At 34.1% G+C, this 14,898-nt stretch overlaps 1 protein-coding gene and 1 long non-coding RNA gene across 3 annotated transcripts in view; one reads left to right on the forward strand and one right to left on the reverse strand.

The window, feature by feature from the left end:
* The window catches only part of LOC124298381 (uncharacterized), a 42,226-nt gene extending 27,699 nt beyond the window's left edge, over positions 1-14,527 (forward strand). Inside the window, exons 1-8 of one of the 2 annotated variants that reach the window (XM_046750291.1) lie at positions 938-1,643; positions 2,570-2,818; positions 3,074-3,235; positions 3,413-3,717; positions 4,231-4,504; positions 7,388-7,488; positions 8,393-10,950; positions 11,240-14,527. In XM_046750291.1, coding sequence (XP_046606247.1) covers positions 1,562-1,643; positions 2,570-2,818; positions 3,074-3,235; positions 3,413-3,717; positions 4,231-4,504; positions 7,388-7,488; positions 8,393-10,950; positions 11,240-11,987 — 4,479 coding nt within the window. In that variant the 5' untranslated portion in view covers positions 938-1,561 and the 3' untranslated portion in view covers positions 11,988-14,527. Of the gene's footprint in view, positions 1-937; positions 1,644-2,569; positions 2,819-3,073; positions 3,236-3,412; positions 3,718-4,230; positions 4,505-7,387; positions 7,489-8,392; positions 10,951-11,239 lie in introns of those variants that run through there. The other variant, XM_046750301.1, reaches the window with a different exon arrangement.
* Positions 252-3,181, reverse strand: LOC124298491 (uncharacterized). Its single transcript, XR_006906821.1, has 3 exons — positions 3,053-3,181; positions 668-941; positions 252-358 (listed from the first exon to the last, which is right to left on the reverse strand). It is a non-coding gene; the product is annotated as an uncharacterized LOC124298491 (long non-coding RNA).
* Positions 14,528-14,898: the final 371 nt, after the last annotated feature.

Below are 14,898 nucleotides of genomic sequence, written 5' to 3' on the forward strand. Positions count from 1 at the left end.
AGATCGTGTATGACGACAATCAACAAATCTGCAAGATGTTTTTATGAGTAAATTGTGCTAGTAATCAAATTTTTCTAATATAACTTTCCTAAAATAATGTCCAAATTTTTTATTTATTATCTATATATAAATTTGAACTGTGCATAAGAATGGAAGAATTATTTATCAGATTCGTTCAACCTCGTCTATACCGTCTAACTCAGTCGAAAATGTACGGTTCTATTTACAAGACCACAATTAACCTTGGTACCTTCAAGCTCAGAGACGACCTTAGAGAAGTTCTATTCTGCTCATCATTTGTCCTCAAAAACGCTGATCAGTATGTATCCCAAGGTTCTTCTGCACCCATGTCCGATACCTAAATTGAAATGTATCGAATCGATGAACTTATTACACGAATAACTTTGTTCGGTACTGAATATTTTTTATCTGTTATTTTATCAGTATCTAAATTGGACGCTGAATTTTAAATCAGTGAAGTTGCTGGCATTAAATTACCAAATCTTGTAATTTGTCTGGCATGACTGTGTATGCTTTCCTAATCATTGTAATACGATCAATCATTGATAATACTTACTGTTACCATTAATCACAAACCGATTGATCGTGAGATAAAAAATACAAATGATTTTGTAGGGTTCTTAGGAAACGGTGGACGAGCTTATACCTTTTTGTCCACTGCTATGCGACAAGCCAGTGCCGAGCCCTCTCCACTTTTTTTTAACAGTCTCCTCTGGTTCTCTCCCCTTCGAGTTTCTTGGCTCCTCTTATTCTCATTTCCCAGCTTGCTATTCTGGTACTATTCTAGTACTAGAATAGTTCTGGGCTGACAGACAACCTACCGGCTTTGGCTTGACTCAAAAGTCTAAGTAGACGAACGTGAGGCTTGGTGTGTGATAGAGAGGTGCTGTGTACAGTTAATCCGTCAGTCATTGATGCAACTGAAAAGCACCAATGTAATTATGTAAAAGAAGAAAAAACGAACGAATACGAGCGAACGAACTTGAATTTTCAATAACCAAATATATTTTCATTGAACTTAAGCTACGCAAGTGGAAGATTTTCGTTGTCGTCACTTTTTTCTAAAACACACATTAATTTTGAAAAATAACCAAAATGATGTTAAACGATGCAACATTTCTAAGAATAATAAATAACCTCTTTATATAAACTGATAAATGTCTGATATAATCCAATACCACATATTCTGTACATTGTACTTAGTTGTCCTAAATCGAAGGTTTTCTTACGCTAACCTACTGGAACGTCACTTAATACTTTATAAATAAAGTCTTAAATGTTCCGGTATTACATAGCATAAATTAAAAATGCCAACAAATGAAAGAATAATATTCTTAAATCATAGTTGAATTATTCTTGAGTACACTTGCCATTAAAATGTACAAAATTTCAGTGATAATACACGACCAATTTTAAACTGTGTTTAGACATTTGAATGTATCGATGAACAATCGATGATCGTTCATTTCCTCATCATACAAAATATTTTTGAAACTAAAAAGGAGCCACTTATTAAAGCACATTTAAATCAGCATCAGAAATGCAGTGGCGCCGCCAACGAAGAATTTCCCATGTCATTGGCTCTTCCAATCATGCTCTACTTATAGCACGGTACCAAGATGGTACGAGCAATCATTTGAGCAATACTCATAATTATTAACAACTAACAATTGCTCTGTAAAGTTCTTAGAATAGTAAATTTCATGTAACCTGCTTAGATGAGAATAGTAGATAATTAATGCAAATATCCCCCCATAATTACAATTTTTTACATCCTTTTGCAACTTCCATTCATCACAGTATAATAAATTATTTTCATAAACTTTAATAAACTCTTAAAGTAGAAATAAAAAAATGTACCAAATGTGAAAGATGTAATCGTAACATGTTTGGGAAGAGGCTGCAGAAAGTCGAATTTTTTGAGAAAATTAATTAAAAATATTGTTGAATTTTTATCAGCATGTAGTAAATTGCTGAATGTAACGAAACAAAAATCCAACTTATTCCGATGCTTTCTAAGTTTTAGACAAGTAGCTTTTGACTAACAGATTAGTATTGACAATGTGTTGGTATGTCAATATTTGCTCAAACGACTTATTTACCTTCTATTATCGTAGACAGGAGAAGCTTATTGTGTATTATTTTGCTAACCTCAATATTAAATTTGAATTTTTTTGGATACCGCAATGTTACACGTTGATTTTTGATGTCAAGTTTCTTTTTGCTTGTCTGCTTAAACTGGAATTCTAACGGCTATTTTCTCATTGATTATAATTTGACCCTTTCGTTAAATACAAGCATTAAAATCCAGCGACTGAAGCTGCCCGCTTTCACTTATACTTCTTACTTGTAACTTGACCATCTTCTGTCTTCATTTTACTGAATATTCATTTCATGTCTATGTATAGCTTGAGTTTGAACGTATTTATGTGTAAAGATGTTGAATGTTAATAAAATTTTGTATGACTCAGGTATTTGATGTTACGCTTAATCACATTAGTATGTGTTGATGTATTTCGACTAAATCAAAATCACTATTTATTTCCAGCACCTCCAGGAGAAGAAGACGAAGAAGATGATATCCACAATGGATATCAGACAGAGAATAGAAATGGATCTGCAAGGGGTGAGCGAAATATGCAAGGAGGATATTCATCTTACAAACGCACCAGGCCATATAACAATACTACAAATACGTATGGTTACGGATATGGGTCACTGTACAATGGTCAATCCAAGTCTGCGCAATCTAAGAATGACGATGATCCAACAAAACCGAAAATTGTGTTCAACGAAGGTAAAGAGATATACATTTAAGCTAAAATAGAAGTATTACTTGAAACATATAATGTAGCTTTGCGAGATAACTTCGTATCAGGATTACTTTATGTCCATTGCATGATTCGAAACTAGTTCCTTGCACGTTATCGTCGGTAAATAATAAAATTGGAGGAAAATTCTAGGAAGAATCATTTTTAGTTCAAATCTTCCCATCGTTCTGCTACCCATAATTCACAATTAAAATACTCACGTGTACAACATCTCTATACAGAGGAATACATGAGAATAACGACACCTCGGCAGGATGTTCTTTTCAAAAAAGGCTACCTTTCTCGCAAGAAACCTTTGGCTAGTACTGCAAGTACGAGTGCAACCAGCGCCACCACCACTCCATCTACCAATGACAGCCAGTCTGCAGCACATTCCACTGCTGGTAATGTGATCAATATCATTCGCCGTTGTAATGATTTGGAAATTACCATATAAATGTCTGAAGTTTTCTTATATAATTAATCGCAATCCAATGAAAAGTATGTGTGATCATCAACTTACTGCGAAGAAAATCCAATATAGGTGGAAGGTTGTTAACATTGATGATTGTTGGTTCCAGATGGTAGCGAGACGGCAGAGGACCAGCAATTGCTGGATGGTAGCAACGGAGGCAACTTTGCCATTGTACCAGAAGCAGCGGCCCAATTTGCATATGGAGGTTTCTATGACCAAGTCACTGGATATTACTACGAATATCCAGTTATGTTAGTCGGCCCTCCTGTTCCTGGAAATCCCACTCCTAATGTACTTGCTGCGATGTCATGTGGGCCCGTTCCACTTAGACCTGTGGAATGGTTTAACCCTCAGTACATGCCAGAGTCTTTACAAGAACAACATCCTCCTTCACATTCGACGGACTCTCAGGCAATTACCGATTATTTGTTAATTTATTGCTTTATAATTACTATAATAATTATAATGATTATAATATTAAATCTATTTATTATATATACTTGTTACAGTAATTTGACAAACAAACTAGAAGCTATTTCAATCGATCTCTTCTTTTATGTAATAATCAAACATATGAACTGGAGTTTACTTGACCACTGAAATGAACGTACAAGAGGATACTTGGAGTAAGGTGATACGAATTTTTTTATAGCGATGAAAATAATAGCCTAACGAGGGCCCGAAACTCGAGGTGAAACGCCAGAATAAAAACATTCGTATGATCTTATTCCAAAAATTCCCCTGCATGTTCAAACATATTTTTTTATGAACATCTTGGAAGAAATTCTGTTCTAGCACAATCGATCTTTATAGATATTATTTGTTGAAATTGAACATCAATGAGGAACTTTGTACTGTGAAACCTTTTAAATGCTGTATCAATACCGTCTATTTACGTTTTAATCGTGCCATTTCTACGTGTAGGCAGGAAGCTGTGGGTCATCTGTATCAATGGACGAAGTTGGGGGTGCTGCAGCGCCTGCAAGCGTAGAACTCGTTAGTACTTGTGAGAACAGAGATGAAGAAGTAGCACAAGAAGTGCAAGATTCAGAAGTCCTCGTTGTTGACGAAACAACAACTGAATGTGTACCGCCTGCTCAAGTCATACCACAGATAGTACCACATATGCATATACCGCCACAGCATTACGTATATCCAGGTCATTTTATGTTTGGCCCACCGATGGTCAATATGAATGGTAAGTTTAGATTATCAATTATTTTGGTATTGGCAGATAGAGCGACCATGGAATGAAGTTCCACAGTATCTATCATGTAAACGAAACCCAAGTTTATTGAAAATTCTTTTAGGTTTGATACAGGTTTTAATATTGCATAAGAAGAATGCATATTGAGTGAGAAACTAGTGTTAATAGATTATCACACATACTTTTTAGGTACAAATATGAGAGTACTACACATGTACCTGAAATTATTAATCTTTATCATAACGCAATGATCGATAGTGTTACTTGCGGGCCTTCTGTTTTTCATGTAGAATTAGTTGCATTGAAAGAGTGTATGGGTGTATTAAGTATTGTTGCCATTCCAGCCCCATTTGATGAGATAAAAAAAAAAGATCCACAAACAGACCTTTGGTTAGTAATGATCCTGTGATTTATCTTCGAATTGAAGTTTGAAGTTAAAAAAAATTAGGGTGGTTGAAAAAAATATATTTTTTTTTTTGCTCCTACCCCCCTAATTGTTAGTGTTTGATAGAAAAAAGATCTTCCCAAAAGACGATGTTTCTAGCTCAAGTCTAACAGGTCGCTATTATAATTTTTGTAAAATACTTGTAAACTACTCAACAGTTTTTAAATTCATGCATATGTCCTTGAAGCTGATTCTTCAAGCTCTCCAAACCTCTATAATAAGGGATAGTTTAGTAGGTAGTCATCATTAGAACACACATTACAGTTGTCTGAAAACTACTGATTTTCATTTTTTCCGTAAAAATCGGTAGTAATGTGTATTCTGATGAGATAAGTATATTTTGTTATAGAGGTTTGAAAGATTTGAAGAATCTGCTTCAAGAACCTATGCATGAATGTGAAAAATATTTAATAATTTATACATACATACATATATATATATATAAAGTAGAAGGGCTTTATATAACACAAATTTCTATTTTCCATTTTGACTGAAAATTATCCTCTGATGTAAGCTTACAAACTTTTCATCAACTATGGATATGTTCGAAAACCTTAAGCCAAGTAGATCCAATTTATGTGCCTGCAATTATTCATGTATCTACATAACTTGCTTTGAGCGATTCAACTCAATCATATCAAATCATCAGCCAGGTGATTTTTGTTGACCACGCATTGTAAATAATTTTTATTTTACTATAGAGCAACAAAGTCCCGTTTCATCATCAAACTAAGTTGCAGAACACAGACCGCAAGTTTTATAAATAATTGATAGAATTGCATGTTACATTGTGAAATTTCTTGTCAATGGTAAATAACTGACCTTGCTACAAGTAGCAATATGGGTTTGTGTACTAAAAACTACACACACGTTCCAAACATACTCCACTTATAAGATCGTTATTTAACTGTCTTGAAGAGGAGGGGGCTTATGAAGAAAGGTTTACACTCTTTAATTGGTATAAAGGAAATTTATTTCCGAGTTGCAGTTATTTATTAAAAATAACGCACGATTGTAACAGATATGTGATTCAAAATTCTGTTCACCTAACTTGGTACAGAATTTCCGAACGAACTAAAATCCTTTATCAATGGTATTCAGTGATTGCAATGCATGTGTCTCGGGAATAAAAGCTTCAGTGACTATTGAATAAAGTCGTACTTGGACTATATTTGATTTAGTATAATCTGCCATCATATGTCTTAATTAATGGGTACCTTATTTTTTATTACAATTTGACTGCAAACATTAAAACTTCTGCATACGAAAATTTACATATCCGTTTAGATAAATTCACAGAAACCTGTCCACCCTGTTTGTGTTTCAGCAAACCGTATTTGCACCAAATATCATGGAATATTAAAATCAACCTCATCAAAATATAAAATCATACAATAACACATTTTTCATTAAGAGTCAATATTAAAATATTTGATTACATTCTTAACTGTTAATTATCATTATTTCTCTACTTTAATTGAGCTTACTTGGGAGTTATAGTGCATGATGCTATTAATTTATGAACATAGTAAGTAATGAAGATAAGAGATTTGATATGAAACTCTAGAGAGCTTGTATTTATAAATACTATTTACTCATGGTTAAAGTTGAACTGAACATGAAAGAAACTACAAATGTATATATTTTAGGTTGGTTAATTGTAGATTTGAGAAAGGATACTTGCTCGTGGATATTTAACTTGCAAATGACACTGAAGTCATTCCCCGTTTGAACTGAAGTTACATATATCACGAAATTGAATTATACTATCTATTTAATTGTAAGTCAATAATTGATTTATTCTTTTCTGTATGACTTTGCGAAATGCGTTAGGCACAATAGCTTTAAAGAGTAAACTTGGCAACCATTGCGCATTTCTGTACTTTAAATAGAGTTGATAAATATAGTGTGAAGCACTCAAAGCGAAAGCTGTAAGCTTAGAAATTGAATCTCAGTTCAGTCGCATGTGTTAATCTGTCGATACAGTATCTATGTAGCAAGTTATTCTGTAAATTTTCAGGAACAAAATTCTATTTCTGTAAGTTACCGCTAATTAACATAGATTATTAAACTTCATTTATTGTCCTATCGAACGATGATACTGATGTAATATTGAATTATGTCAACATAATTATTACCACACTCAATCTGATTGCGTAATTTATTACCAGTTATTCGATGTTTCTATCGGCTTAAGTTCATTGTCGTGTAAGATATATTTTATCTTATAAAATTGTGACGAAACTTACTGGAATTCAACTTTAGCTTTGATTTCAGTCGAAATGCTACATCAATTTACATAAAAAATGTAGTATCTCATACCTTACACGTATTAACGCAAGTCAACGGAATTGCAAAGATCAGTTGACATGACTTATTGCAGAACAAATGGTAAGATTTTCGATATATAATTACTTCCCTCGTTTCAGGTGTAACAATACAAAACGGTGCCATTGTTCCCAGTGAAGCACTATGGGCCAAGCGAAGGAAGAAGAAGAAAAGGAGAAAGCAAAGACGTCCTCTTGCAGTTGTAAGATTCAGATCTTTTACTCTATCTTATAAGTATTGCAATATCTTTGTATGGTTTAAATGAATTATTAACAAATCGCACAGTCTCCATACCCAATTACCTACAGTAGCTAAGTACAGTTATGCAACACCAAGGCGCTGTATTAATATTGTGGCAAGAATCCCTCATTTTAGCTTCACCAAAAATGCGTATTTGAAAAAGCTCGATTGGAAAAACAGCATTTGACCAAGAAAAAGTCTAGACAAATTCTATAAAATATAAATCCTGCGATAGGTGTTTTCCGACTTGTCATCCGTGTAGATGTATTTTTGTAAACCTGCTTTGATAGCTTGCTGATATATTTTTGCCTGCCAACTTATTTTCCTGTTAATCATAGATTTCAGATTCATACTCACTATTCTGAAATTCTTAGATTATGAAATGGGTTTTTAAATTCAAATTTCTTATTCCTTAGGAAATCTAAAATTTTAGGCGCTGATTTGTGCCACTGTGTTAATTTTAGCTTAGCAAGTATATCTTTTTCTACACTCAGAAAATCAAGGTTTCAGTGCCACTGTTAATTTTAGCATTGGTAGTATATCTTACGGTATGATCGTAACTTGAAATTTGTTTGAAACTGTTCCACACCATTAAAAACGTGAATCAAATCGTAGAATTCCTTCAAATAGAGTATTAAATTATCTTTCTTGCCGAGAATATTTGCTACAAGTAGACATTCAAACTCATCGAGTAAAAGTGTAAAATACTCTGGATATCATGGGCACACAAATGTGAGACTAATAAGAAACGTTGTCAAGTTAGATATGAGCACTATAATGATAACTTAAGGTCGATGGTATAGTTTCTGAAAAGTCATGGAATTTAAGTTTGCACCATGTTTGATTGAAAAATATTTATAATACAGGGTAATACGGAAGATGAGGAAGAGGAGTACAGCTCAGAATGGGAATCTGGTTCTAATTGGTCTCAACCTGCTTGGTCTACAAGTACAGTGACTGCAGCACCAAATGATTTTGTGATCTCCAAGCCGCTCAATCCTGAAGTTCAAGAGTTTCAGTTCAGGACCGCATTACCTGTTGTGTCTGACGCACCTGATGTTAAAACACCTAATTTGGAGAACGCTGAATCGCCTTCCTTGCCACATCCTGCAGAAACAGGAGTGGACAAATGTGAAGTAACAAAGACAGAGAATGAGGATAGGCGTATTTCAGTTGACAATATAAATCTAACGAATTTAGACGATGGAATTTCAGGACGTCAAACATTAAGTGAAATTACAGTGGAAAATGGAAGGGTAAAAGATACTGAAAACATTCGCGAAACTGTATTAAATATCATTGAGAAAGAAACGAATTCATCAGATTGTAAAGGGACATCACTGACAGAGAAGATTGGAGAAGTAGTTAAGGGAGATCATAAGACAGCATCGGTTGCTTCTGAAGAGGACGTAAAAAATCTGCAATCTTCGTTATCGAATGAGACTACAATTTTAAAAAACCAAAAGCCATTTGGTGAAAATCGTCCTACTGCTGAAAATGGTGTCCAGATTAAGGCATCAAACAGGGTTGAGCATGAAAATAACATCAATAATCTAAGTAACATTGAATCTGAACCTGTAGTATCAAATAGTCCTACAGCAGAAAGCGTTGCTGAATCATTAACGAGTTACACAGATTCGTGCAAAGATACAGAAAGGAATGGAATCAGCAACAATGCTAACTTGTCGATCGAAGAAAATGATAAGAAATCTGATATTTCCCAGCAGAAAACTCTGAACGAAACTACAAGAACAAATGGTCAAAATATAAAGTCAGTTACGTTAGACTCGAATCAATCTAAATCAAGTCTTCTTTCTAATGGTAAAAAAGTTGAAAATGAACTGACAAACAAAAAAAATGGAAATAAGAATGTGAAGAAGGGTAAAACCAAAGCAATGGATGCAAGAAAGCCCGCTCGCAACAAGCGTGAGTCAAGAAATCCTCAGCGGAATGATTCAGCATCAACTGCAGTATCTAGAGAATTGTTGCAGGACAGAGAGAGATCAGTTTCTCCTGACACCAGGCAAGCCTTGGATTTGGAGAATTCAGCGTCCCAATTGCCTGCTAGAAAGCCAAGTTCAAGGCCAACCAGTCCAGAAATCAATCAAACAACGACTCCAATAAACGCTGAAACTCACAGACTGCCAGAAAGCTATGAATCTTTAGTCACCCGATCGTCCCCTCATTCAGTTACCCCCTCTCCACCTCTCACTGGTGCACCAGTTGCACCACCTAGGAGAAAATATAGTGCCAAAGGGTTGAAATTTGTGAGAGAACCTACACCTGGACCAGATTTAGATACTGACGTTAAATCTGACAATGAAGAGGGTAGCAAGGTTGATGATAATTTGAGATTACAAGATGATAAGGTTGAAAGTATATCTGTTGATCAGGTGGTCCCGATTGCTGAAGTTCCCAGTAATACTATTTCACAGATTAACATCAAAGATGAGAGTGAAGAAGTACCTGCCCAAGGATCTTCTACTAAAAATGATCATACAAACGAAAACAATAACAAGAATCCCGTTTCCAGGATAGATAGCCACGCCAAAACACAAAAAGCACATGATATGCATCAGAAAGTTGATTTCCCATTAGACACAGATTTTGAACCAAAGGTTATTTTGAATAGGCCTGGTACTTCTGTGGAAGGGAACGTGATTGGCACGAGTTCCATTGGTGTTGACTCTCTGGGCGATGCTGATGCTGACACACAGGAAGTGAACGCTGCATCTAAACGGTCTGATCATCCTATAACCGATGCTGTTGCCGCGTGGTTGGAAAGAACGAAGTCACCAGAAATATTCAGAGTACCGATGCCTATATCTGATTCTGATGATTCCGATTTATCAGAAACAGAAATATATGATGGCGATCCAAACAAGCAGCCGTCAAAAAACTTGCAAGGCAACCCCATGCCTGCACTATCTGTTAGTAACGGATCGATCGATAACTGTAGAAGAACGCGATCGAACGTTGTTACTAGTGATACTATTACAAAGACTGACACTTTTGATACTTCAAAATCCATCAAAAGGAGAAGAGAAAAAGACATTAACAATATAGAACATATTTCTCCAACGAGTGAAGCTAAGACAAGCATAGAAGAGACTTCAAGGAGTGTCAGGGTTTGTGACTTTATCATTAAGGGTAGCGCTGCTGGCATGAGGGTTGCCGAAAAATCTCGGGTGGATTTGAACAGACTAAGCACAGAAAAGAAACGATTAAAAGACAATACGAAGACAAGTTATATTGAGAATATTGAAATGAAAATCAAGAATAACACTAGATTTAACGATGACATCACTGAAGACGGAATTGAGGTGTTGGAAAATTTCAAAACTTACGAACGAGGGGAAATCATGGTATTAGATGGGAAACTATTGACTGGTACTGTGCACGAAGCGACCTGTTCGGAAAAAAGGTACGTACTCAGTTCTGACTATTGCATGTATAATGTCATTCATGTCAAAAACTTTAAGTATCGATGACCACCAAAATTTGGAGTTTGAACACTAGCCTGTTGACAATAATTGCACTGAAATTCAGCAAGTCAGGTTCGACCCATACATACAGTTCAAATTTTGCTAGCCATCATAATTGGATGTTGAATAATTTAGTGCCCATAGAGATAGTGGTAGTCTTGCTCTATACTTGACAAAATTCTAAAGTGATGATAGTATATTAAAAAAGCATCAATTATATTATTCCAGTAACCTACAGGATCCGACAATTATTGAAGAAGTGAGAGAGTCAAATAACAATAAACGAGAAACTGCCAAGAATCATGCAAGATCTATAGATTTAAATAAACCGATTAACATAAATCGCAATAGCGAACATGAAATGAGTCCCGAAGAAACGTTAAATTCTCTTGGTAGCATCGAAGAACCGGACGTACTGGAATGTTGGGAGACAGAAATAATGGAACCTGTTGTAACATTAAAAAATAACAGCCAAATGAAACTTCAAATCAACGGTAAAGTCCATGAAGGAGAAGCGACGGAAGATGAAAATTACGATAATCACAGTGACTATACAAACAGGGAACATGTGAAGAAGTATTATAGACTCGCGAGGGAGTACACACTAAGTATCGAAGATGAACTAAGCGAACGTGCGTTGAAGCAAATGAACAGTAATAACATCAGCTCAAATTCAAATTCGCCCAAGAGAACAACGCCAAATACCCCAGAGCGTATGATCGAATGTTTATGTAGTGAAGAGATACCGATTATTGTACCACTTCCTAAATCGACACTAACTAAAGCAAACAAGGTTGTGAAAGATGGAATGCAAAATGAAACTGTCGACGAAGCATTTGAAGTATATGAGAGCTGTTATACAGGAAAGACAAGATTGGCTGGTGTATCTCAGCTAAATGTTGAGGGATCGAAGATTCCCCTTCAGAATCAAGAGGGACCCATACCATGTAAAGCGGTATGTTGCAATATACAGTAAAAACTCATACAGATGGGACTGTCTTTAACTTACGTCTAAGTTTTGGAAAGAGAAATGATAAATGTTTGAAATTTTAAAATGCTTTTTATAACCTTGTTGAACTAAATTCACTGGTATGAGAATAATTGTGGATAGGGAGGGAAAAAAATTGATTTAAAAGTAAGATACGTAAATGGTAAAATAGTTCCACGCAGCTTCCCATTTTTGTAAATAGTTCACGGTCACCAATACTTCATTGATATGAACAATGTTTAGCCCAAAATGTTATAACGAATTGCCTACATTTCGTAATGATAAAATATATCTATTTAATATTATGTATTAATCATTGAATTACTATTGAATATAGAAACACGTTGTTGACTACACGTTCGCTGTTATACATTTGGCAGGTTAGCTATTATTATAAGACATACCTGTGACGAATAATATTCACATGTGATCGTAAGGCGATATTCTTCGATAGTATGACTAAGGATTATGACAAAGAGTCAGCTCCGTGATTAAATTTTATTATTCTTGAGTTGAATATAAATTTAGGAATAAAATATTGTTCGGAACTGGATACTAAAGTACCAAATTATAAAAATGAAGAAAATTAAGATTAAAAAGAAAAAAGAAATGCCACATAAGGAAACAAAGAACTAGAAAGACCACCTTATACGTCTTTGCTCTGTACATATCAACAAACGATAATTAGCCAAGAAAAAAAAATAAAAATTATCGTTCGATCACCATACCGTCAAAGCTATAATCGAAGATCAGCATTTGAAAGATTCTTTGAAGACTATTATTTCAGCAAATTATACATATACTTTTATATATACATATATATATTTATATATACATATTTGTGTACATACACGGCAGCGTACTCTTTGACCTATTTCTTGGAGCATAGAAGAAGCTAAATTAGGAACTAGGTCGCATAATTTGTGAAGACCTAACTTTGTTCCGATTAAAGTTTTTGCTGATGTAATTGAATGCTGTTATATAATAAATAATAAGCAGGATTATGAATCGTTACATGTTGGTAAGGTATATTTTTCATGATCTTCACGTCCTTGTTATGTGATTATTAACTGGTATAATAGGAACTTAGCTGTAAAGACTTTCAAAATTAAAATACCCAAATTATTTTGTTTTTTTTTTTTCAAACTTTATTAACAAAGTTGTAATCTTGCTCAAAAGAAATTTTAGCTGTGTAAGCCAGGGATTATTTAGATACTATAACTTATAATGGCGATGTTAATCTTTCACAACTGACGATCTTCTAAAGGAAAAAAGAAAAGTGTAAATCAGTTTCTTGACTTTGATTTATATTTCAACAGGTCCCCCTACGATAAACCTGTTAAATGACGATAATTATAATTGAACCGAAAGTACAGGATTTTTTATAAATGCAGGCACGACGCATATTTAACAAATAACTGTGCGTGTTATAACCCATTTATTTACTACAAATATATACCATGCAACAGGAACATACCATTATAGTACATAAACACGAAATATCGAAAGTAGGATCGAGCAATGGTCAGTGGACAACAATAAGCAACAAATAATTCAATATATCTAGTAATAATGCCTAGTCACGATTCAGTAAAAATGTAAGTAATTCCATTAATGTGTGAGGCATGACCAGGTTCTGGCATATATGTACAATTATGTAGTGAATAATTGTCTGCATCAAAGAAAAATTGAAGTTTAGCTTGGTGAAATTATATAGATTAAAATAAAAAATCAATCAATGAACGTATGATGAGTATTTTCTAAGTGGTGACATATGCACCGTAGCTTGTGTTTTAGTTAGTTCATGCTAGCTGGCCTTTGCAGATTAGATCGAGTAAAATTCAAATGTGTAAAGAAGCATCACAAGTGAAATGATTGGTAATATTCGGATAAATAATGTCAGATCAGGCTTTGCGAAGAGAAGTAAAGAATGAAAAAAGAGAAATACCATACACATGTTCATTTGAAGTCAATATATTCTAGTTATGTCATCTCGTGGTAAGAGAGAGTATGGATTATGCATATATCTTAATTAAAGAAATGTGAAAAAATAGCCTTAGTTGTAAAGTTAGTTTTTGCTGAATCGCGGTAAAAGAGTAATAACTTCCACACAATACTATTTGTAGGAAAAATTATACGAATACCCTAGTTATACAAAGCGCATCATTCGTTGTTCGATCTTCATGTAGAATCCATCAATGCGAAATTAACTGAACAAAACGAGTAAGAAAATAATTTTTAAAAAATACACTGTAACCATACAAAGTGCGTGTTGCATCAAGTGTGTGCCTTATACTGTGGCGGCCATTTTTTCTAACCATTTAAGAGGACATCCTCAAATAAGCGACGACTAACAAACAAAATTCAATACAAATGCATGTTTCATATTTCAAATATGATAAAATAAACCACATATGATAATTGTTTGACACAACAAAAAAAAAAAAGAATGTTCTACTTATGACGTAGGATCCGAAGTACTCATCTCATTTCATTCTGTACTAACATGTCACTACATATTAATACAAGCCATCATTAAACTTCTACCTTAGTTAGTTATTATATACATATATATTATATATATATAAACAAATAAAAAACACGTAAGAATTAACATTATTTTAATTTTGTTGTGTTTTTGCTTAAAAAATATAAATAAAACAGTTTAATTAAAAATTGAATTATCTGACATTCATCCTACCTATATCCATCACAATTTCAGTTAACTTCTACCGCTTTTATACCATAAATATGCCTGAAATTAAGTCATACTAAATGAAGTCATACATTTGAAAAGTTGTTGATATGTTATGAATACTGTTACAAATCTTACAATCTGTTACCAAGTGATATTCTGGATCTGTTTGTTCATTTAGAAGATTGAAACAAACTTATTGTG

This window comes from Neodiprion virginianus, chromosome 1 (assembly GCF_021901495.1).
Source record: "Neodiprion virginianus isolate iyNeoVirg1 chromosome 1, iyNeoVirg1.1, whole genome shotgun sequence".
In the NCBI taxonomy this organism is placed as follows: Eukaryota; Metazoa; Arthropoda; class Insecta; order Hymenoptera; family Diprionidae; genus Neodiprion; species Neodiprion virginianus.